Source organism: Triturus cristatus, chromosome 6 (assembly GCF_964204655.1).
Source record: "Triturus cristatus chromosome 6, aTriCri1.1, whole genome shotgun sequence".
Classification (NCBI taxonomy): domain Eukaryota; kingdom Metazoa; phylum Chordata; class Amphibia; order Caudata; family Salamandridae; genus Triturus; species Triturus cristatus.
In genome coordinates, this window is record NC_140589.1 from 331006504 (window position 1) to 331031902 (window position 25399).

General features: G+C 43.5%; 1 protein-coding gene across 1 annotated transcript in view; it reads left to right on the plus strand.

Moving 5' to 3' along the window:
• Positions 1 to 25399, plus strand: part of PDIA6 (protein disulfide isomerase family A member 6) — a 131285-nt gene that overhangs the window by 98447 nt on the left and 7439 nt on the right. The window contains exons 9-12 of the mRNA XM_085610699.1: positions 314 to 398; positions 482 to 554; positions 5188 to 5346; positions 23586 to 23682. Of these exons, the coding sequence (XP_085466825.1) occupies positions 314 to 398; positions 482 to 554; positions 5188 to 5346; positions 23586 to 23682 (414 nt within the window). The remainder of the gene's footprint in view (positions 1 to 313; positions 399 to 481; positions 555 to 5187; positions 5347 to 23585; positions 23683 to 25399) is intronic.

Here is a 25399-nt window from a genome sequence, read left to right on the forward strand (position 1 = left end):
ATAGCCACTTGTTTATAACTACTTACACATGAGTATGTTCACTGGCCTTTCTGGCAGAAATTTGGGATAAAATGTGGAACTGTTTACCAGGTGACAACAGACTATTTTGTTGCATTCCTGCCAAATTCCCTCAAAACCTTGCTCTTCAAGTCTTCTCTAACAAAGCAATAAAAGTCGTTGCTAAGAAATACATTGGTAACACAAACTGAACTAAATCTGGAACTGCATAGCCAGAAAACGCGTGGTGGAAAAACGAGCAAATCTTGAGCATATTTCAAGAGCTTTGAACTGAATTTTTGCATTTGTGTAACAGATCATTAATGAAGAAGTTGTAAAGAAGACCTGTGAAGAGCACCAACTCTGTATCGTTGCTGTTTTACCACACATTCTTGACACTGGTGAGGGCACAAACATGTACTTGCTTTTTTTTCTATATGCCAGAGTTATCTTTGTTTTGAATTTGTAATTTTATGTTGCATAGGGGCTGCTGGACGAAATGACTATTTGACGGTCATGTTGAAAATGGCGGACAAATACAAGAAAAAGATGTGGGGGTAAGTGGTTGTGAGTTCTGAACAACTGAAGTTTTATTACCACTCTTTGCTTTGCAAAGTCTTGGTTAACATAAGACGCACACAATTTGTTTAAGGACCAAACTTGTTTTTGGCTAGGTGTTTTGAATATTCAGTCTTTTATCCTTATTCTGGAGTCTCAAAATATTTGCATCTCCATTAAACTGACAAATGTGCTTTTATTTGTTGCGCTCGACGTTTTGTTGATACTAGCCATGTTATGATGGTGCTAATAGACAAGGTGAAAAATCCTAAATCTAATGTAATCTCTCAAAGGCAGACAATAAACTGATAAACTAGCTAGTGGAGCACAATCCCATAGCTACAATGCATTTGTGAAACTAGTAGAATTTTCTTTTTCATAGCTCCTGTAATTGTTTCTAAGCTGAACCAAGTATGCCTCTTCATCTCTCCAGCAATAGGCCTGTCTTTGCCAAAGCCCTCTGACTTGAACCCTCAACATTATAATCACATGCATAACAAAGTCCAATCAATAATACATAGTTAACAAGCTCAGCATATGAGCAGAACACAATATCTGTAACAAATCACAAGCTAAAGCATATTCTTGTCTGCAGTGGGGAAAGCTCAGAACGCTAAAAGGAGTTCAAAGCAGTGGCTAGCAGAATTTGCAATGTTCAGATGTGTTGGATTTGCAGTGAATTAGAAAAAATAATCTTGTTTTAGGCACTTATGAACATAGAACAGCTTTCCCTGTCGAGAATTGTTCAGAGCACAGCCAACTACAGATGTTGCCCTAACAGCACCCAGTCTTCAAGAATAGTTTTCTTGGTTGACTATTAAAATTGCAAACTTGACATATGTTATTTAACCCCCCCACCACCCCCCACCCCCCAAAAAATGCTCTTCAACAAACATTACAGGACTTGGAGATCTCTCCCAGCACAGTAACTATATCCTGGATTCTGAAAAGAACTCTTACATGTGGTTGATTGCTGTGTGTTGACACCTTCAACCAGAGGAGAGGATTTACAACTTTTTCTCATGCGCTCCTTTCCTCATACTCGTGCATTAACTACTACTTTAGTGTTGCTGTCCCTTTTAGACTCAATAGCCAGGCTAAGCATGTCTAACATATTGTTTTCGTGCCACACACACACAGCGATGACCTGAATAGTGAGGAAGGTCTCAGGGGTCATACAGTGAAGGGTGCAAAGTGACCGCCTTAGAACACTCTCAAGACTGAGGGTTTAAAAGAATCTAAAGGTTAGTATGTTGTAGGGTTTTCCCCTACCACTCTAGGATGCCTTCATGTAGTTATAGGGTTAGGGTAGTAGCTCCTGAAATGGCACCAGGAGAGGCAATGTAAACCAGGCTGATCAGTGGAGCTAAACAAATTAGTCACTTGACAAGCAAAGCCTGACCAGGAAGCCAAAATGGAGTCTGGCCAAGGCGAGAGATCAGTTAAAGGGCCTTTGAGTAAACAGGATAAGACTGCTCGTCTGAGGTCTGCCCAGACTTCCTACAAAGGAAACAAGATTGGATCCCTCCTAGCAAGAAAGATAAGGTATCAATAAGTAGCCTTTAGAGACTACTTTAAAAGTCAATGCAACAAAGGTATAAAATGTCAGGATGACTTTAAAGCAAACTTGGAAGCGCTTATTTTCCAGCTCTCAGTGAGGAATTCAGGGATTCGTTGGAGGTACCTATAGACTTAAAATAAATAGGGCAGGCCCTGCAATCCTGCATCAGAACAAAACTCCAGTGCCAGAGGGGGCCAAAATATGCAAAATTCCTACCGCAATTTGGTGAGCCTCTGACTGCCCTCTAATGCATTTATACGTTCATCAGGCTTGACTCCTTTGATCTGCGAGGCAGATTTGTCTTTTATGCCTAAGCCTGGCAAGTCCCAGGAGAGTTGCTCCTCCAGTAGACCCATAGCTCTTGTGAACAATATCATAAAAAAAATCCTTGAGCTCGAGAGGCTGCTGCCAGGCCTAATTGATCTCCACTGAATAGGCTTAATAAAGCACAGAAAAAGTAGCTGTGATGGACAACTCTCACATCTAGTGAAGAAGGGCGTACTGGTCTCCCCAGATTTGGAGTGCATGTGACTGGCTGAGCTGGCTTTTCCTCAAGGCCATCCTAGACAAATAGGGCTGGGAAACCGAATGAAAAATTGGATTCTGACAGTCTATAAATGCCCTACTGCTTCCATTAAAGTAAATTGTGGAGAGACATCAAAAGTCCTCCTACTGATGGCCCCCCTTCTTTTTGCCTTGGTGGTGAAGCTATCAAACTTAAAAATTAGATATTGAGTAGAGATTAGGGGAATACCGTTTATTGTCAAGGTGCATAAGCCGTGCTTTGCAGACAATATGTTGCTCACCGTAATGGATCATCAAAGGTCCCTGTTGGAATCCAGTGTTGGAGGAACTAAGGAGATTTGAAAGTATTATGTTTTCACAGTTGAAATGCAAAACTCAGTCATTCTAAACATAACTTTTTTTTCACCAGCAGTTTGCTGGCCTTCAGTGGCTTACACACTTTGGTGGAGAGATTCACTCAATCAGATATTTGGGCCAATACTTAACCAGTAACATTGAGGACTGGAGCAAGGCCAAATGGCCTAACCTCTTAAACAAGTATATGAAGATTTGTGCTGCTGGCCCCTTCTTTATAGCTCGTGGCAGGGGTGCATAAAGGTTCTTAAAATGAATAGATTAGCCTGGTTCAGTCACATCCTATTCGTATCCCCATTTTGGATATACAGGTGCTGTAGAAGTGAATTATGACCTTTGTGTGTGTGTGGGGGGGGGGGGGGGGGGGAGGATTAAAGGGGGGTGGTAGGCTTTGGTTCTGAGGAAGATACTGGTAATCTCCACGAACAAGGGCGGAATCCGGCATCAGCATAGAATGGACTGTCTGAAAAACTGAGATGGAGTCACTACTGACCGGGCAGCTGTAGGGTATTCTCTTTTCATTTAGCTTGGGTGGTGCAGACACTGAGCCCAAGAAAACCTACCTAGCAATTCTAGTTAAAAATTCTCGGGGTATGGGATCACAAAGTTGACGGGGGACACTTATTTCCTTACATGCAGTCCATCTGTCCTATATGCCCATCACTAAGAATTACAGATGGCTGTATTCCCAGGCTGGCATCAGATGGATTTAATAGCTGTTTATGTACTAGTGCTGTGAAGTAGTTCTTGGTCGCAGTCATTTCTGCAGAATAATAAATTAGAGAGCTGCTTGGCTTCAGACTCTAGACTTTACTTCATCATGAATTTCACAAGTGGAGGATGAGGTCTTGTTAACCAGACATAATGGAAATTTGATGCAGATACTCTGGCCGAACATCTAGTATTTTATAAACACTGCAGCTGAAGCAACAGGAGACCAACCACTGCACTCTTTGCTGTCTTTCTGGAATCCTTTATCAGTGTGACCCGTTAAAAGACAAGAGAAGACCAAAGATTATCAGAAGTTTACACTGAACCCTGATTTCTAAGGGAGCCCAATTCCAGTAGTGGTGGCTGTGACAACCAATGCTGCAGACTGTGTAGAATCCTTTACACTTGCACTGGACAAGGTGAGCAGACAAATGGATCCTTTGGTGGAAGATCTGTAGAATGTCTGCAACCATCATAAGAGCTTGTAATTTTGCTGCATAATATGGTAGCAGCATGGTTGAAAGTCAGTTGGTGGCTTTACCAACTGCTCCAGCTTTGCTCTTTTTGTTTTTTCCTTTAAACCAAAATTTAAAAATACAACATGAACAAAGGTGGTGTCCCTTGAGAATTATGAGCTCCTCAAACAACAAGCCTAAGAACAGCCTTGGCGTAACGTAGGACCCAGGGATGGTTCTCCCAATCGTCCTATATAGCTAAAAGCCTGACTTTGTACTGTAGGTCCTGATTGGTGGCATAACCTGCATAGTTTGAGTACAATAGTTGAACCAAGGATTGAGGCTTGTACATGTTTACAAAAATTGTGTTTGTAATAATTTGTCATGAATATCGCTTTGTACTGTTGTAGATGTAATCACAATCCTGTCCGGAGCACCTCTCAGTAGCATACATCTTTGTGTAAGTGGTAAAGCAAGATTGAGGATGCATGCTTCTCACAGAAATGGCATGGGCATCTTATTCCCCTACTACGTTCCCCCAAAGTGTTTACATAAGGTTTCCAGCGACAGCAAATGTATTTAGCTATTAAAGTAAGATGAGCTTGTTCATCTCCGCATCCTCTCTTGGGAACATAAAACCTGACCCACAGTGGGTGGGTGGATGGATGGATGTTTTAACTGTAAAACCAGGAACGCCATGTGCAAGGAGAAACCATTGTGTTAATGAAGACAGACCATATTCATGCCTTTTTGATCATTTTAACTTCAATTTTTTTTTTCTTTTTCCAAGTTTCTTTGTTCTCGATTATCGAACTTGTGGAGCTAGATATATACTGGAAGTGCTCAACCTGTGCTTTGGATTGCATTAAACATAGCATGAGTCTGCTCCAAATTATTTGTCCAGATTTGCAGCTATGGTGGTGATCATTGTGCTGATTCCTTCTGGATCTTCTTCAGTAGGTTCATGTCTGATGGCTGTCCAGAATTTTGATATCTTTGCTGTTTTTTTTGTTGTTTGTTTTTTAGGTGGCTTTGGACAGAAGCTGGAGCTCAGTTGGACCTAGAATCATCACTAGGAATTGGAGGATTTGGCTATCCTGCCATGGCAGCTGTCAATGCTCGAAAGATGAAATTTGCTCTTCTTAAAGGGTCTTTCAGTGAGCAGGGGATAAACGAATTTCTCAGGTAATATAAGGGCTCATTTATTACAGATTTGATTTGGGAATTATTCCAGAAGATTTTTCTTTTTTTCGATTGAATTACTGTGCTTGTATAACACATTACTTTAAAATGACATTTAAACTGTAATGAGAAATTGTGGAGTGTTTTTTTTTGTAGTTTGCTTACGTTAGTTTAATTTACAAATTAGTATCAAACATGCCTTTTTACATTACTTCACCATATTGTAATCAGCAGTTTCTACCTTGCTTTTGTTCGCAAATCAATTCTGTACTGAGTGTGCATTCTGATAAGTCCTTTATCTCTCTGGAGTTATGAAATGTCACTTTGGAAAAAAATAATTAGTTTTAGCCATCTCAAATGTTTGGAGTGTAGTGATTCCAAGCACACATGAAAATTATTTAATGCTTTATTGCGACTTTCAGTTCCTCCCATCATCTCTAATCTTTTCAAGATCCGCTTACAGCAAAATTCCATGTTTCTATTACTTCACTATATTCTGTAACTAGTAGACTTCAACTCTCCCTCGCAAATATAAGAACACGTTAATACAGCTTCTGTTGATATCAGCACTATATTACTAACAAAAGATAATGGTTTTTAAGGAACTAACTTACTCATTAACACACACACCGATATTAAAAATGAATGTGTCCTAATGTAACGCAACTGGTGCTATGTAAAGAGCTCTGATACCCGATTCGGGTAAAGATCGCGCCACATAAAACTCTAGAAAAAAGCTTCCCCTTGCCCCTGGCCATGACGGCGATAGAATTGGATTACGCTCTGTTGTGGTCCTCCGACCAGGTGCGCTATTTAGGAGTGCAGGTCCATACGGACTCGGAACTGGGGATCAATGAGAACTATGGCAAAGCAGTTACTAGACTTGAGGAGGATATTAACCGGTGGATTCGCCTGCCTCTGTCATTAATGGGTAACATATCTCTTATGAAAATGATAGTCCTCCCTAGATTTTTATTCTGGTTCCTAAACGTCCCAATGGTGCTTCCGAAGCACATGTTCAAAGTTATTTGCTCATTATTATGGCGACTGGCCTGGGCTGGGAAGCATCCACGGGTTAAATGCGAAGTTCTTACATTGCCCTACTCCATAGGAGGTCTTGGAGCCCCTGGTTTGGAATTGTATTACAGAGTGGTGCAGGGCTCCCACACATTATTGCATACACGGCCCACAGAATCTTCCACACTTGCAGATTGAAAGAGTGGCGGCTGCCCCCTCCCCCAAAAGCTGTTTCAGGCCCCTTCTAGACATTCTGGTATTCTGGATTGTATCAACTCGACAATCCATGCTTGGCAGTATTTATTGCAAAGGCAGGCCGGAGCCCTCCTGTATTACATCCCCCCCCCCCCCCTGATCCCGGTGGAATGGTGTCACTGGCTTTCAGTCATCATAGAAAAGAAAGTGTAACAAGCCATTTCGACTCTCAATATCACTAAAATGGGTGATTTTTCGAGAGTAGAGCCCGGAGGTGGGCAGGGATTGAGGAGGAGGGGCAAGACTTCACGCCACTCGCACAGTCCCACTTTTAAAGTGTCAGGCATGCTATGCGCGAGTTGCTGGGAGATGATTTGCAGGAGCCTCCTGAGTTGGTCTCCCTCTCTTTCCTTCTGCGCTCTGTCTCTCCAAACAAGATGGTTTCTACCATATATGATATGTCACAAGAATTTAGAAGGACAATACATCAAGGCCAGATTGGAATGGCAGAGTGACTTGGGGGTTGCTCTGGACGATAGCACTTGGTGGTACTGCTGTGAGGTCACTAGGCACATCTCACTTAACCGGAGGCATCGCCTTATTCATTTTAAGTTCATCAATAGTCTGTTATACTCTGGAGAGACTGCTCCGATACGGTCTGAGAGATACAGCGGTCTGTGAGCGATGCAGGGCGAGCACGGCTGGGTTCATGCATGTTCTTGGTTCTGCCCAAGAATCGCTGAATTTTGGGAGCAGATCTTCAAAGCCTTGAATGAAATCAAAAATGAATGTGTCCTTGTGTAACGCAGCTGGTATTGAATTCCTCTGTTCCAGTTGGATTGGGTGAAGGATCATAGCTCCACACTCAGGTGTTCATGTACATGTATTTTTATTAAACCATAGTGCGATACTACAGGATTTATACCCTGCAATGGTTTCCACAAACTACATTGTGGAACAATGCAGAAAAGCACACAATGCCCGGCCTCAATAAAGGACGTGTTTCTGTTCCACAGGCCATTCCAGAGAAAGACCCCTCCCCCCTGTTTCCCCCCCCCCCACCCCCCCCCCCCCCCCCCCCGCCTCCACCCCAATTAATCCGGTAAGTCAAAGTCTTAAAAGCATAAGGAATCAAAGCTGACAACCCTACTTCCCACCGCTCTCTTCTTAAGCAGTCGTGTGGATGTCAGGGTACCTCACAGTCTTGGTATCATTTGGCTGCAACGGAGCAGGATCTTCAACTAGTTCCTATTTAGCCGAGATGCCTAAAGCAGTCAGCGACACATTCAAGCCTTCAAGGAGGCCATGTTACCATTTTGGTACACTTGGGACATGCAAAATCTCAGTGGGCTCCACGCAAAATTAACCTGTCCAATTTCCATTCAGATGTCAGAGGAGACTGTGAAAGACTTGCAGTGGTGGCTGCTGTACTGCAGTTGAACCTGTAGCAACCCCCTCTACTTACTCCTACCCAGAGTTAACTGTTATGATGGATGCATAGTTACTGAGTTAGAGAGGTAGAAATCGGAGGACCCTGAATCCATAGGCTCTACACCTCTGGAAATCGTTGAGTCATCAAGGCATTTCTTTGACTATAAAATGCATGGCAGGATATTTAACCGCAAGAGTAGACCAACTCGGTTGGCGTTGCCTTGCGAATCACAAATGGTGACTGTACACAGGTGGCACAGGGCATCTAACTGCAATGGGGTGAACCCTGGCTCTATCGTTTCACTACTGATGAGAACACAGTGTCCAAATGTTATCACTTTGGAATTTCTAAAGCGTTTTTCATGCTAAGATGCCTTTCCCTTGGAATAGACCTCGAAACTCATGTATGCTTTCCCGCCTCTACTTGTCCTGCCCAAAGTTCTCGAAGATCAGGAATGACCAAGCCCAACTCATGTTAGTGGTTCTGGAATGGACTTCTGGAATGGACTAGGAGAGTATGGTAGCCAGAATTTCTGGCTAGGAGTATCTGTCCTCCGATCCAGCGGTCTCTTTAAGAGAATCTTCTGTTGCATCAGCAGGGTAAGATTCTGCCCCACCCTCACTAGCCTGCGCAAGTTACACCTCCATGCTTGGAGATTAAGCAGTGACAGATAGCTGCTTTTGACCTCTCTCCTGAAGTAGTGAATGTAATTCTGGCGGGCAGGTAGCCCTCCACCAAAACCATTTTTGTGGAACGCTGAGAGAAGCTTGGTTTTCGTCTTGCCACATCCAACCATTGCAAGTCTAAATATGTGATGTTCTCCCAACCTGTTGCAAAGCAACCCTTAATGTCACTACCGTTAAATGTTATATGTCTGCCTTATCTACTTTTCTAAGACTACCTAATCAGCCATCACTGTTTAAATCACCTGTTGTGATGAGTTTTCTGAAATGTCTGACCCACATGCTTTTGCCAAACCCTTTTGTGATACCCCATTTGAGCCAAAGCACAACTGCCCTCTAAGGTTACCAACCTTTAAGAGAGCGTTCCTCATAGCGGACATGTCAGTTCGTTGCGTGAGTGACTTGCAAGCTTCCTGTCCAGCAACTGTAGACTATCTTTCTTCCGGGCAAGCTAGTTCTGAGGACCAAAGCAGCTTTCCTTCCAAAAATTGAAACACCTTTGCTCATTGGGCAGTCTGTCACATTCTGGGTAACTGGCCAACTCAATCATTCAAGGAGGAAGAAAGACTCCATCACTAAGACCCAAAGTGAGCTGTGAACTTCCACATCAGTCGTAATCATGCCATCGGGTGCATGATTTATGTGGCCTTCTCTTGAAAAAAACAAGGGAACCGCAGTGCAACAATTGACCACCTTCAGATGGATGGATGGTGCTTTGCATTAATATTGGCTAAGAACTAGCCACGAAACAGACTTTGGATGGCCTCCGGGCATATTCTTTCAGAGCGAAGACCGCTATCACCGTGCTGACACGCTGAGTTCCTGTCTTGGACATCTACCAAGCTGCAACGTGTGTATCGGTTCACAACGCACTAGTGTCTGGATAGCCAAGTTTGGCGCAAGAGGCACTTTGTCCGTTCGGTCCTGTATGACTTCTGGGTCTGAGCCATTCCACAGACCCACCATCCTAGGGAGGAACTCATTTGGTATCTATTCATCCAGTCCGGAATCGGCAGTTAGAAGTAACCATCAGAAGAACAGGTTACTTACCTTTGGTAATGCTCTTTCTGGTGAATTCTCTTATCTAACTGCAGATTCAGCACCGTTGCTTCCTTCATGCACTGCGGAATGGACTCTTTTCTGAATCTTAAAGTTTTCAATTCTGTAGTTACACATTGTCAAATCTGATTACTGAGTTATCGGTGTCTGGCATGTACAAATATCAGAAATCGATGACTACACACACGTTTTGGTTATATGTGGCCCTGACATCACTTCTGGGGTGGGAAAAACTGATGCAGAGTTGCACGACGTCACCTACCATCACGCAAGAGTTGCTGGAAAACAAAATCTCCAGATTGTCTGGCACCAAGGGATATTCCTAGGGTAGTAATCTGTGGTTAGAGTATTCATCAGTAGATCGTTACAAAAGGTTGTATGAAGTAGTCCTCCCATCTTCTAACATCGCTACATCATTCTTCACACCCTTCTTATTTATTCTGATTTATTTAGCAATTACTGCTTTCTTTACTGCTTAAGTGTTCACCCACAACGTGACGCACAAGGATTTCCTTTATACCTGGGTTCTCTTCCTTAGAGAAACAAAGTCGATACTCCTGTCATCCAGTGGGTTGTTAGTCTGTATGCTCAAATCATTTTCATTAACTTCCATAAAAGCACATTGCTAAGGATAACTGGATGTTCTCTATCACTTTGCGATTCACCATCTCACCCAAGGCTCTTGTCTGAGGCCTGGATAATGCCACCCTCTCATGCTTTACCCCAACTTCAGCCTAGGAAGCTAACTTTCATGGAGACAAATTGCACTCCAATCGTACTAGGAATTCACTCCTCCTCCAAATAAAAAAAACTCCTTCAAAAATCTTGTTACACTTTTTCTGTTCACATACTTCATTGACTTGACAATGAACTGTTTCGTATGGTAATCTTCTGCAACCAATATGTAATGATTTTTAGAGCCAAGCTCAGCTCTTTTGGAAGGTTTGTCAGGGAATTTAGTACACCTCAGTAGAGGAGGCCTTCAGTTGTGTCACTATTTGCACAAGCATAACTATTATTCACAATGTCTTCTACATCACTGTCCATATTAGGCCACCAAATGACTTTACCAATTTATTTTTATGTGTCATTGATGTGCAGTTTTGATTACACGCGCCTCCAATTTCTCCAGTGGCACAGTTTGACCGTGTTTTAAAATCTTATGCCCATGAATGAGCAATTCACCTCTCACTTCATTGTAGGCCTTGACTTCTCTTTCTAAGACCACAGAATTTGTCCATCCTTCCTTCTCATTTCTTCACTCATTGTTGCACTTGTTTCTGTACTAGACCCTCCTCAATAGCCGCCTTTCACTCACATTTGTACAAATCTACTTTTTCACCACCGACTCCAATGTTCCTCCAATAACTTCCACTGGCAATCTTGACAAACATTCAGCTACTATACTCTTATGGCATTTCCATATACCGGCTCGAATTGTGCCGTTACCTTCCACACCCATTTGCACACCCATCTTGAAATATGTGGTGTCGCATTTGCCTTGAGGCCTTTTTCACATTTGGAATGGTATAAAAATGGCTGTCCTAACTCTGGGTAGCTTCCATAAGAAATTACAAAATTAATTAGTAAAGTAATTAGTACCCCACCAGCACACACAAGTTTCTCTTTGAGTAACGGAGTACAAAGCCTCTGCCCCTTGAAAGCCCCCTATACACAAATCCAGTTATCCTTTCCATCCATTAACTGTATCAGTAATGCTCCTATACTTACATCACTTGCATTAGAAGTTACTACATATATATTTCCTTTTTAACTCAAAATGCCCCGGTGTGGGAATCTCAACTATATATTGCTTCATGCTTTCAAATGCATCCTCACATTCACTTTCCCGCTCAGATATAGCATTTTTATTGACTATCTCTAGGGTTCTACCACTTCTGCAAAGTTAACTGCGATTTTTGAGCAATGTTAGGCCAATCCCACAAATTACTTTAGTTTTTCCTGTGTTCACAGGCTGTGGTGCCTTATAAACACCTGTGAACATGTTCCTCTTCAGTCTAACTTCATCACTTGTTATTTCTTGGCCTAAATATGCCACTTTTCCACTTCTTGTCTGAAATATTTCCCATTTTAGGGCGAACCTACCATACAGTTCCACTGTCTGGTTGAAAAAGATGTGTTGTCGACCAGATCTTATAGTAGGATAAAAGCCCATTGATTCTTACCATTGGTTTGCTTTGGCACTCATTTGTTTGCTTCTTATTTGATGGCTTGTCTTGTCCATCTTGTGTTTGTTCTTCACCTATTCTCTTTAGAGAGCTTTATGCTTCAGCACTCCATGAGAGTGCATGTGTTCAAAATGTCCTACCTTCTTGTTTTTAGGTCTCGCCTACGCAGCGCGCATGCGCTGCATAGGAGGAAACCTTCAGCCATCGGTCCCCTTTTTCACCCACAACGCATGCACGTGTGGAGATTCACACCCCCCCCCCCCTACCCCCCCGAGCTTGTTAGACATTTGCAAACGAATGTACTCTGGCTGTTTGTGGTGGCACTAGAAGGCTGTTGTCTGCAGTTATCTTAATGTAGCACCAGCCCTGATAATAGGGTTTCTGTTGCTGAGTGGTTTATCGAACATGCTGCTTTATATCACGCTATTTAAAACCCAGCTATGCGGTTTTGTGCAGTCAGAAGATGAGTTTGATTTTGCGGGGTCCTCGATCGCAGATGGATTTCCCGCAAACTACAGTTCAATTTTTTCAGCATTGTTGCAAAAATGCAAGATTGTATTGTCAGATTTTCTTGACTACAGCACCCGGAGTTTAAATTTCACTCTTCGTGGCCGGATCAAACAAGCTATATCTTAAAGCCTGGCTGCTTTCGGTAGGATCCGAGGGTGAGGGAATTGTTCTCTTCACTGTGGGGAGTGATCTATCACACGTCCTTTGTGGTGATAGTGTTGAATTTTGACCACCAATATCATTTAAGGAAGTGAAACGGAAGGGGATTTAAAATCAATACAAAACGTTTTAGAATAATAACATACCATAACATTGTCACCAAAGGTCAAACACGCGTATCGGAAATGACATACTTTTAAAACACTGGCAGGTTGAATTGGTTGTGTGCAGGAATGAAGGCATGCCAGCGCTTCTTACCCCCAAAGAGGCTCTCAAGCGCTTTGCCGATGGATACATGGTGCAATTTCCCTTTTATTTATTTTGACGATCGAGCAACTGAGCGTGAAGCTCGGTTAAGGAAATCCCAAACCAGCGATGTCTTGTGTATTCTTTCCATATCAGGATGGTGTTAGTCTTTTTAAGCCGGAGGAGACCTACGAGCATCCAAGAGGGAGAATCCATGCCAGACCTTCCGGATAGCCACAAAAAGATAAATTGCATTTAAAGAAACTTGTGTACTCCTCGGAGGTAATCCTGGAAATCTCTCTTGTCTGTGGAATTTCTGCACACTTGCTGGGCACCATTGAGCAGACTCCCTTCGTCCAACCTTGTGTATTCACACAACAATTTGACACCGGTGGAAAAGAGCCTGTTTTGTAAATGGGCCTCCAATAGATAATGGGTCTTGCTGGGCGTCTTTAAAATATCTGCAGCCCTTTCACCAGCGACCTTCACTTTAGAGTTAAATAAAAAAACAATATATTTTATGTTAACACCGTATACCACATTTCTGCAGTTGTGTAAGCTGTAAACAGCAAATGTTACTTTTATCTATTTTAATGGCACTCCCTTTGCTGATCTCGAAAGGACTGAGGAATGATTTCACGTTGTTGGAACTTTAACTCCTGACTCGCGGTCATGGCCTGTTTCAGCAGCTAGGTGTTCAGCTCACTGAGCTACCCTGCAGGTAAAACAAATAATACACACCAGTATAGATGTATGATGGAACACATTTTAAGGAAGAAATCGTACTCACTAAAACACAAGTATTAAGAAAGAAATATCGGCTGGTGCTTTAAAGGAACGAAGATGGAATGGTTTCCTAAACTTGCCAAAACTTTGAGTGCCGAAGAATTTTATGCGCTCAACTCTTATCACGGGTAAAAGTACACAAATCAATTCTAATTTAAGCGGTGCTTCCAAAGGAAGAAAGATTGGTTACCAATTCAATCTTGTATGTACCCTCCAATGGAGCATAAAAAGCTTTCAAAATTCTACCTCCTTCTTATTTCCCTTAAAGGGTTCTTCTTACATCTCGTCTCCCCTCTTCCTCTCTCTCTCGCTACCTCTCCCCCTCTTCCGCTCTCACTCTCCCAACTTCTTTGTCCCTCTCCCTCCCTTTCCCCTCTTCCTCTCCCTCTCTCTTGCCCTCTATCCCTCTTCCTTTCTCTCTCCCCCTCCCTCTCTTGCTTCCTCTCTCTCTCCCCACCCCTCCCTCTCATGCTTCCTCTCTCTCCCTCCCCCTCTCCGCAAGACAAGGCAACAGTCTCAAAAGCATTTGCAGTGAAATAGGTCTCGCTTTACTGAAACTTTCAGCTTTTGGCATTGCTAATAATAATGCAACACCAATAGCTCAAACTTCCAGTAATGCGAGACCTATTGCTTTGCAAATGCTTGTTCTCTTAGCCCCCAGCCCTCCCTGTTCGTCTCTCTTGTCTGTGTGCTCCCCTTCTGTCCCTGTTACACTCGCACCTGTATGCTCCCAGGCACTATTGCTTTTCCCTGTATCCCCGTGCTGCAAGGAGCATACATCATGATAATGCATTTTATAGCTTTTTGGGTCTCGCCTAGCGACGCAGCGCACGGGCTGCTCATCTTTGTGAGATCTATTGTTGTTGGTTCCTTTTTGGAAGGGGGACAGGAGCTGGGCACGCGCAAGCGTACGGCTCCCAGCGCTCGCACAAGGGACAGGTGAAGTGCACGCGGAGTGAGGAGCTGCTGCAGCCCGGGCACCAGAGGAGAGACCAGAGACTGGCATGTGCTGCCAAGCGGGCGCCAGAGGGTGGGTGGTGTGCTTCAGGCTGTAGGGGAGCTCCAGCGGGTATTTCAGCCTGAGGTTGTCACGTTTTAATGTCCCAACAGCAGCGGCCGTGCGTGTGTGGTGTTTGCAGAGCGCTTGTAGTTATTTGTGCTGTACTCACAGACTGCATGCGTGCCTATTTATGACTATGCCTGCTGTGTGTGTGTGTATGTATGTGTGCGTGCGTCATGTCGTGTATACTCTAAGTGTGTGTCATCTAAAGGAATGCATTTACTGTTGTAGGTGCAGTTTGTGTGTGCATTCACTTCGTCATCTGCTATGTAGGTATACTTTGTGCACGCTGTATGCGTGCGCCCTCTGTGAATGCCGTACATGCAGCCTCCTGTGGGTTTATGCTCCGTCTGCTCTGTCAGCATACCACAAGCCTGATGTTTTGTACTGCGAGTTATCCGTAGACATACTGCATGTATTTCCCGAGTAGTATATAGGGTGATCTCAGTGTGTTGTTTGCACCCTCCGTCCATGTGTGCTGTCTCTATATTCGGTGTGATCTCGCTCTAGGCCCATTGCGTGCGTGTTCGTACCGAGTTCTATGCTGCGTATGCACACGTGGTGTGTGTGCTCCATGTGAGATTGCACTGCACCCAGACTGTGGACACACTCCGTGAATGCTCGAAACCCAGCCTGCATATGTTCAACGTATATTTTGTTGCAGTACACTTGCGCGAAGCGCCAACATGTAGCCTTTTAGCCGCTTCTCAGCCCAGTCCTCACAATCTTGTTACTAAGCGCAAACATCGCTTTAGGGATGGAGAGGGTGACATCCCCCCCCCGTTTTCACCCATTTATTTGATATTTAATGTTGAGCACCTTTGCCAGCTTGTAAATTGGGCAAACTTTGGCAGCTGAACATCGGTTCTATGTGAAGTAATATTGTACTGAAGACTGTCTCTTCATTCTACACCTGCCGTAGTGTGTATCTGAACTGCGAGTGTCTGGTCAAACTCCACATGTTAGGTGGTTTCAGTAAAGCACATTTTTTAAATAATGTGCAATCCCCATCCCTATCAGTACATTGCAGTTAAGTATATGGAGAAATGGAGGTGGGTCTATCAAGGTATCAAGCGAGCTAAGGCACAAAGCTGTAGGGAAAACTAGGCTGACGGCAACTGGTGCCAGTAATTCCTATAGTGCCATAATGCCGCGATCAAACGAAGCGCTTAATATCCACATAACATGACTGATCCTGCCACCCAATGATCCCTTAAAATAGAAGCGTCTGTGCCTTAATCTTCCGGATGTACTGTTAAATAGCCCATATTCTGCACTATGTATTCAGACAGTCGGCTAAGTATTACTACATTCTTCCGGATGCACTTTCAAATAGTGTAGATTCACAATTGGATGTCTGTGTCATGTTAAATACCACAGATGCAATGAGTTGTTTATCTGGCCTGTTTGTGAATTACATCACATAAAGCCTTATTTAGCCGGAAAGATGGCTAAACAGCAGATTGTGCCCTAGTGATCAGGGTGTTCTGTTAATTAGCACAAATTAATCTGTGGTATTTGGGGCGCTATGTTAAACAACTCTGATTCTGCACCATTTATCCGTGCAATAATGTGCTTTAATTTATCATACTACTGTCTTTTCACACTGTAGATAACAGGTTTTACTATTACCCAATGTAACCATATTCAAGACGTCCTGTTAAAGGGCACTAACCCTTCGGCTCGACTGTGTCCATGATGTTAAACCAGCAGTGTCAGGGGGAAAAACGTATTTTTATAAAGAAATGCTGCAGCCGCTCAGGGAAAAATAGCATTACCATTTGTCTCTGAACACACTTTGAATATGATTGCCTAATATTGCCTATTGACCTCAAACACTTCATTTGCATGTGTGGCTGGCCGCCTTGTCGCCACCAGAGCCAAACCAGCAATAGGTCTCGCATTTACGCGAGTTTGAGCTATTGTTTTTGCAAATAACAATGCCTTTTATTTTTGTTTTTGTTTTAAAAACATAAATAAAAGGCATTGTCATTTACAATGCCAATAGCTCAAACGTGCGTAAATGCGGGACCTATTGCATTGCAAATGCTTGTTATTCTTTCCTTTTGTTGATCCTGTACAGTGTAAGTGTTTTTGCGATCACTAGTCTCCAAAAAAACACTGCTGCTGAGGCCAGCTGCAATGTGTGGGTGGCCTCCGTCGACAACCGTGAGGCTGGTGAGCCGGACAACTGGGGCTCTTTACCAAGGCTTTAGTCGAGGGTACACGCGGGTAGACGGTGTCTAGCCATTTTTTTCACAGGGTGGATGCAGTCTAACCTGCCAATAGGTTGGGCCCCACAGGGGTATGCTAAACGTGTCCTGGTGTAATTTTCAGACACCAGAACACTTCCAGCAGCGCTTGCACGTTGTCTGCTTTTGTTAACTGCAGCAAGGTTCCGGCGTAGAGGATGTTTATCCGATTCCTGCTGGACTCATAATAAAGGCTGAAGTTAAGGGGCTGTCAGGCCTCCTTTTGGTGGTGTATTCTGGCTGGGAGCTATCCAGAGCCTCGCACCTAAATGCAATGGAGGGAAAAGAAAGGCACACAGCTTATCACTTCACAGGTATTTAGGAGAGACACACTTTTCACTTTGTTCAATCCCTGTATACAACATAAATGCATGCACTGTAAGAATGTCAGATGTGTTGGTCTGTCCCTGTATTAACAAAAAATAACCATTTAAATGCCACTGTTTTGTTTTATTTCTTTATAGTGCTACTCATCCAAATGCAGGGTGTCAGAGCACTTTACATCACACGTACACATTATACATTGACAATGAATCGTGTATAAATCAATATACAGGATATGTTACATAAGACAGTGAGGGTTACAAGGTGGAGTAGCCACATGTCCTTCATAGCTCACTGTGCTATATTAAAAGGATTACAATTTATGAACTGCAAGTAACAAAAGGATCTGTGTTAAAAGGAGTAACCCATTTACCTAAAAATAAAATCTGACATCTGCATGATACATAATGTGCTTTGCAGGAGACATATTAACACTATGCAACTTTGATTTAAAACTAGTAATAGACAATACACTGATCTCTCTGGCAAATACGTATCTTACTCTTCTTATTATTCTAAGAGATTTATCAGATACGCACAGATCACCTTAGAAAACCTTAAAATTGAATATGAAATGGCAGGCAAAAAGATACAGATATATTCAACTTGGCCATGCCCTACGCTGAAATATTAGAGAAGGGGAGACTCTCTCGGATTATTCGCCTTTAGAAGATGGGTTATTAATGGATCCAATCAATGATGACAAAGGCCACCTCAATCTCCTGCACGTAAAAACGGGACCTTCACTAATGTGTTTGTATAGCAGAGTCCAAGCACTATGCCCGCCTAAACATTGACACGCACATCTCGTTTTCTTCAGTTTTAATGTGATTGTCATTTACTTACAGTTTACTAGTAGTTTTTGCCCCAAAAGACAAGGGCGTCTGATCTGCGCTTCACACTTAGCAGGGCTACACTTCTTGAGTAGTCAAATGTGGCTGTCAAATACCAGTCTCCTGAAAATGAATGCAGTGAGACGGATTCGTCTGCCAAGGCGCAGGTACTCGTCCTTTGAAGTGGTCCACAAAAAAAGAGTTGCTAGGCGCCCAACACAATAGCAAAGTAACTAAGTTCCCCAAATTCAGGGAGCTGTCTCCAGCTGCATTCATGAAAACTAAAGCACATTTCAAAAAGTTTCACAAAAACTGGAACCATGTGGGATGCGGCCAGGGAGGCTTGTTTAAAGCCGTGATCAACAACCGGCGCCAATGCTTTTTATACTGTCACTCTGCTGTACATCAACACGCGCATATTACATGTACTATATATTATATACAAATTGAAGAACCCTGCTCTAAAAACTAATGAGTTTGCTCGAAGTGCATCTTGGCTGGTAAAGGTGCATGCAGCAGTGATGTGTGTTTGCCTAGATTACATTGATCCAGCGCAGACCCAATAATTTTTGGGCAGGGACGAGCATTCAACAATTCCATGTACTGTGGCCCATACACATACACCCAATTGTCCCTGTTGCGCTGGGGGTCACGTTAGCGTTTTCTTCACAGACAATACATAGTCATTAATTTACACAACTTCTCATAGAATCACCTGAGGTCAAGTCTCCATCTACTTGATTGATGGATCAATTAGTTGATAAATTGAAAGTCCATAGTCATTTCAAATCATTGACAAACGCAAATAACCACAAACTTTTGTAAGTTATTACATTTTATCTAACTCAATGCATTAATTCGAAAAACACCTCATATGAGAGAATACAATCTAATAATCATATAGCAAATACATTTGTCACATGGAGGGGATAGATGAAGAGACATCAGGCAATATTCATCAATTCAAAATTCTCATTTCAGAAAGATAGAAGAAGAGACAAAAGCACAAAATGAATAATGAATTCTCAAGTTATCAAAATACCAACCAAAGAGAATAGGAACGGAGAAAACCACCACCCTGGCCTAGGTAGCGGCAAGGGACCCCCGATCAGTGTGTCGGGGATCAAAGTCATTAGATCAGGATAAAGTTAGGACTGGATCAACTAGGCCTCTCTGCAACCCGATAATCCGCAACGCACCCTCACTCTCTCCGTCTCCCTCAAAGATCTTGCAGCAGCGACCCGTTCTAACCCCACCCCTAAATCCCCTATTCTTTATACCCTTTATCTTACATGTCCATCCCACTAAAGTTGCTAATGTCACCCACTCTGGCTACGGGATTGGTTAAAAACGAGGGGTGGATGGTCATTCGACATTAGATCATGCTTTCTTTAACTACCCCATTGTTCATTATCGTTGGCCACAGATTCAATATACATTCCTACTCGCTTATTAGGAAAATGTAGCATGTTAAGGACAAAGTTTATACATTTTATAAATTCAGACTTTCACACGGGAACACAGAAGTTGGCGGCTCTTCAAGCGTCGTGTCCTTCACCGCATCACACTCTTTCAGCAGGCTCAGCGATTTTTTTTTTTTTCCACAGTTTCACATGGTTTGTGTGCGCTGCAAGTCTCACTCATCACAGTTAGGTCAATTTTAAAAACATGGCGACTTGTCCTTTTACTAAAAGAACTGGAAACAGACATTTATTGATAATGTGGTAATGAAACATTCACTGTTAACCCCCCTCCTTTACCCAGAGCCAAGTTAGCAGTTATTTCAGCAAAGCATAAGTAAAAGCAACGACAATTAATGTTACTTAAACATCACACGACATGCCTTCTATATACTATGCACACAATTTGCAGTGTAAGCCATTCACAACACATTCTACTCACCATATTATTACATCTTTGGTTATTTACGTTCGGTTAAGATTAATTTCATGCAATTCGCGAAGCGGTTTACCCTCCTGTGATGTATAGGTGCTCATTTGTATTTTATCTACTTAACATTAGTATATGTTATGGGGGTACTCAACAAGAGCAGGTTTCTTTCTCGAATCCCCGCTCCATCAACATTATTGCCAGCTCTGCATTTCTACCATGAAAGGCCCATAACAGGAATGTCTCATTGAGTCAAGTAATAAGTGGGCTTGTTATTTCTGCTCTCGGACCACACACCTTACCCCCACCGTCAGGCTGATGGGAGGGATGTCAGTGCACGGTTGGCGTGAGATTTATCACTCCTGCGCTGAAGTCCGTAATGTGCTCACTTCCCGCGACAGGCATTGTTGAGGGTACGTAAACAAAGTACAAATTAAAAATCCTGATGGGGTTGAGGTTAGAGGTTGTGGAGCGACACAGACCATTCTAGCTAGGTTTTACCGCAACACGTGTGAGGTCATTATTCTTTCGGTAGGTACATACCATCTGATATTGTTCAGTTAAGGTACTAAAAACTTATTTTTCCAGTACCTAATGCTGCAGCCTTGACGAGTCTAAGTGCTGTGTATAACTGTGGTTACTAGCAATTTACTCTAAATATAGCATTTTATGCTGGTGTCCAGCTTATTTTAAATGTTCCACTTTTGGGTAAATTCGGAAACAGTGTAAAAGGGAGAAAAAGCACTTTATTCATTTTTTTACACGTTTTCAGTTCTCCATATCCCACGGTGTACGACATTGCCTACACAAAGTTACATGGCCCTTATGTTGATGCTTTGGCCAAACGCTAGTCCTGAAGTCCATAGACCTGCATGTGGGTTTCAGTAATATTTATGCGCTCTTTATATCCTCTGTCAAATGATTCTTTAATTATCAGTATTTTGAAAGTCCTTTTCATTTAGGACGTGGTCTTAAACAGTGGGTAGCACATATTCTTTGCTGTTCTGGGATGTTCTTTTTACCATCCAGGAGAGTAGGTCCAAATTTTGTCCTATCACTGGCGCTAGATGACTAACACATTTCCAAAATGTGTATTGATGCACAGCACACTAGATTATTTAAGGCTTTATTCTGCTGCGTACTTCTACAACAGATTCTTGCCTGATGAATATCCCTAGGTGCAAGACTGAATCTGGAAAATTACAAGCAGTCCTCCTGTGTGCTGGCAGTGGCGCCGTGCGACTCCGCTTCAACGCCATGCCTTTCCAGAAGTACCAAAAGGAGCTCATGTAAACACCACCCATGCACGCTGGCGTTCGTTCCTTTCATTCTGTGTCTTCAAATGCAGATACGGAGCTCTGCTCCCTTTTTTTTTTCTCCTCTTCTTGTGAAGAGAATTTTCTCCTTCCTAAAAAGTGTTATGGAATGTTACCCCCTTAGGCTGCAGTGGCCAATCCTTTTAGAGGCTGTTGCAAACGGGTATCTACACAGTTACAGATCCCGCACAAGGTGTGCCTTTGGTCCATAGGTTTGTCTCACAACTCCAAGGCCTGTGACGATTGTGCCCAGGTGAACCCAAAAGCCTGAGGCAAAGCTTTATATGGCAAAGCACTGGAAGGCTTTGCGCGGGTCCTGCCTGAAGTCTAGAATGCAGACCTGTTCCTGAGGCGGCTCTTTACCACAGTCTAAGTCTTTGGTTAAGTCAAACAAACGCAAAATGTCCAAGTGGGACTTGGCATCTTGCTGTCACTTTTCAAGGAAGGCACAAATGTGTTGCCATGCCTCTCGGTCTTGCTCCTGATCCACTGAGGAGATTATTTAATCTAGGGCCCAGGTGCCTCTCGATTTCCTGGGTCTATTGGTAACCTTGCCGCAAGTCGAAGCGTTTTGAGAAGCCATGCTGTGCATCTGTGGCACGCTTCCAGTTCTCTTGTGCACCCTCTGGCACCAAGGATCCGCTCCACCCTACCCGAGTTATCAATGGCAGGTTCTCCCTCAATGCTGTCTAAACCCCTAGAAATTTCCTCTGGTTCTTTACTGGCATCTAGCTCGGTGCCAAAACCCACGCCAGCCCCTCGTTCATAGATGCCAGCACGGATGCTGTTGGAGGTCTAGCAACCTATTCTGTCTAGCTCCAAACTGACTTCTGCTAGATCGAGGCCAAATCCAGATCTTGACTTGCCACAGCCTCTACTTAACCCACGGCTCGTACACAATCCCACTCCTGTGCAGCTATGCACATACATTGCACCAGCTGTTTGGCTTGGACTCTGATCCGCCAGTCTAATGGAGATAACCTTGAAGGGAATGGGGAAGATCTTGCTCCTCCTTATGATGCAGACGACTGGTATATGGTCTTACAGGAGTACACTGGACTGCACACCTCACCCGAACCTGGGTTGGGTCACAAACTTTGGGATATGGTAGGTGAAATTTACCAGTGGTCCCAGAAGATCTATGACCTTCACTAGCCCAAACCATTCAAGATGTTTGGGAGGCAACCAAATTCTTTCGGTAACCCTCCTACTGCTGGATACTCGAATTTGCAGTTTCCTCACACCTCCCCTAACTGGTGTTTCCTCCATCTAAAAAAAAAATCCAATTTAGGATTCTGCGCTGGTTTTTCAGTTGGTCAGTCGTCTTCACCTCTGAGAGTGCAGGCTGATTAATGAAAGCAACTGACCTAGCGCTCATGGGTGGCCCCGTTCTTGGAATGGCATTCACTCTGGCACACATTTTAGTTTTCTCGATTCAGTACAGCATCTGAGGATATTCACAGGGTGAGAAATCTGTTATTAGAAAGAATATTCTTCACAGGGAACATTACTAAAGGTAAGTAACTAGTTGTTCTTGATAGTTGTGACCTTCGGCTCCTCCCTTCATCTCCGACTAATGTTCCCCAGATTAACTCCCACCAACTTTCCATGTTCCAATTACCTCATTTTATTTTATAGCTACTAGACTGCAATTCTGTAGGGAGCCTTTGTTGAATGAGATTGGTTCTTCAGATGGACTCTTGAGCATGATTTTCCGATAAGTAGGCTTCCCCATCACCCATACCCTGACTAGCAGTCTCCTGCATCTTAGAACGCTATTTGGTTAAGTGTTTGCTTGCTCTGTGAGCATGTTGGAGCTAAGAAAGCATTGGTGGCTCTTCAGTGGTACATGCTTCTTTCTGGACAGCATTTGGACTGATTTGCAATGTCTCTGAAACCATTTCTTGAACTGGCACCTTGTGGCTATGACTTGGTGAAGTGCTTGCTTTGTTACGTTTGATGTGCTGCCCCTAGGTGGATGAGTGAGAATTTCAAGGGGGCAAAGATTAACAGGGACTTCCAGAGAGCACATTTCAGAAGTAGAGAGAGGCCTAAAGATTAAGAGCACAATAGTCTTAATTAGCTGCTAGTGTCGTATGTCCACTTTGATCCGCCAAAAGTCATCTCCTGACCTTCCAGCACCTGCTAACGTAGCGGACCTTTTGTGTTTGCCAGTCCAGTCCTATAAAAGTCTATTGTGCCTATAAACCGCAAGATCAACTAGTGTCAGTTTTAAACCCTTTTTTCAGGCAATGTGCATGCACAATAGTTAATCATTCCATTTATTTCAGGGAATTATCCTTTGGTCGTGGATCTACTGCACCAGTTGGCGGAGGGGCAATCCCTAAAATCAACACTGTAGAGGCCTGGGATGGCAAAGATGGCGAGGTAATGTATGAATCACAGGATTTAATTGACATACTACTGCTTTCCATTGCGAATTTTGTTTTCCACATCTGTGCTCATGTTCAAACTTGTCAAAATATATACTGTCTTATGTAATTATTCTTCCTATTTACACCCTGAGCTGACAATATTACAAATCATACCTGTACATTTTACTGAAAATGTTACAAGTCAAAGGTTGTAGTTTGGCTATGAGGCAGTGCTTAATTTGTTTATCATCAGACTTTGTCCAAGAGAAAGAAAGGCAGAAAAGGAAGATATAACGTGGAAGAGAAAGATAGAAAAACAGTGCTAAAAGAAGGATGAGAAACCACCTTCAAGAGGGATAAAAAGGCAGTAAGTGGTTGAAGTCACAACTAGGCAAGACTAAAATGCACCTTCTCCAGGAAATTCCAACTGAAGCAAATGCATAACTATTTGGGAAGGGTATTTAACGGTTGAATATTAAAAGTTCTGATAGCAGAGTCATTTATTGCATAAATGGATTATCAACCCACATATTGAGGATAGTGTTTGTTTCCATTATGTTCAGTGCAATGACATTGAATGTACGGATCATGAATGACTGCTTCGTCTCTTTTTTCATGCCACAGAATCCCTGTGCTCACATTAAGCATTGACTTTGCTTGTAAAAAAAATAAGACACTCTGGCCAGCTGTCCTACATGCACTTTTCACTTGCTGCATCATAAAACCATGTGAAGTAATTTCGAATTCCAAATTGAGTTCATTGGCATGCTTGAAACATAACCTTGTCCCTTTGTACAAGTTTCACCATGCCCATGTGGTATGCGCCTTTGTCTGTTACTGATACAACACCCATAAGCACTTCTTATACAATGCTATCAGTGAATAGTGTAGACTTGTATGTTCGAGGCATATGAGCTGCAGATTACACACTTGTGCATAGATCACCATCTGGTGTTGGGCCCGGAGGTTTGCAGTATGTTTTTCCTCTTGGAAAGTCTTTGGAAGTCACGAGGTCGGTGACTCCTCCTTTGGATCGTATTGCGCATGGGCTTCGGCTCCATCCTCAGATTGTTTTTTTTCACCATCAGGCTCGGATGTGATCTTCGCGCTCCCGTTCCGAACAGCTTCCAGGTCGACGCGCAATCCTCACCTTAAACCGCGGTATTGTTTCGATCGCGATCTCCCCCACTCGACGCGCCTTCTCATCGGCACGGACCTTTAGTTCCAGTCGTCGTCGACGGCGGCCTTCGGGCCTCTCCAAGCTTCGGTCCTGACTAATGGAAAGGACTCCATTTAAAAAGTGCCCTCGATGTGGGTCCAAATTCCCCCACACCGATCTCCACGAGGTATGCAATCTCTGCCTCTCCCCTGAACACGAGGCTCGAGACTGTCCGGCGTGTAAGTCCTTCCGGTCCAAAAAGACTATTCGGGACCGAAGAGCCAGAAGAACTATGGCGCACTCCTCGACGACGATTCCGGACGACATCTTCGGAGAAGGCATCGACGCTCCAGAGCAGTACACGGAAGAGGGCCTCATCAGCGCTTCCAAGGCCGACGACTCCGATGTGGAGGACATCACCCTGGCACAGAGGGTCGTGAGTACTGATCCCCCCCCCCACCCCCCCCCCCCCACACACACACACACACACACCCCTGCCGGCACCGAAAAAGGCTCCGGTCACGCCTTCGCCTCCGGGCTTAGGCAAGACCAAGGACACTGCTTCCAACAC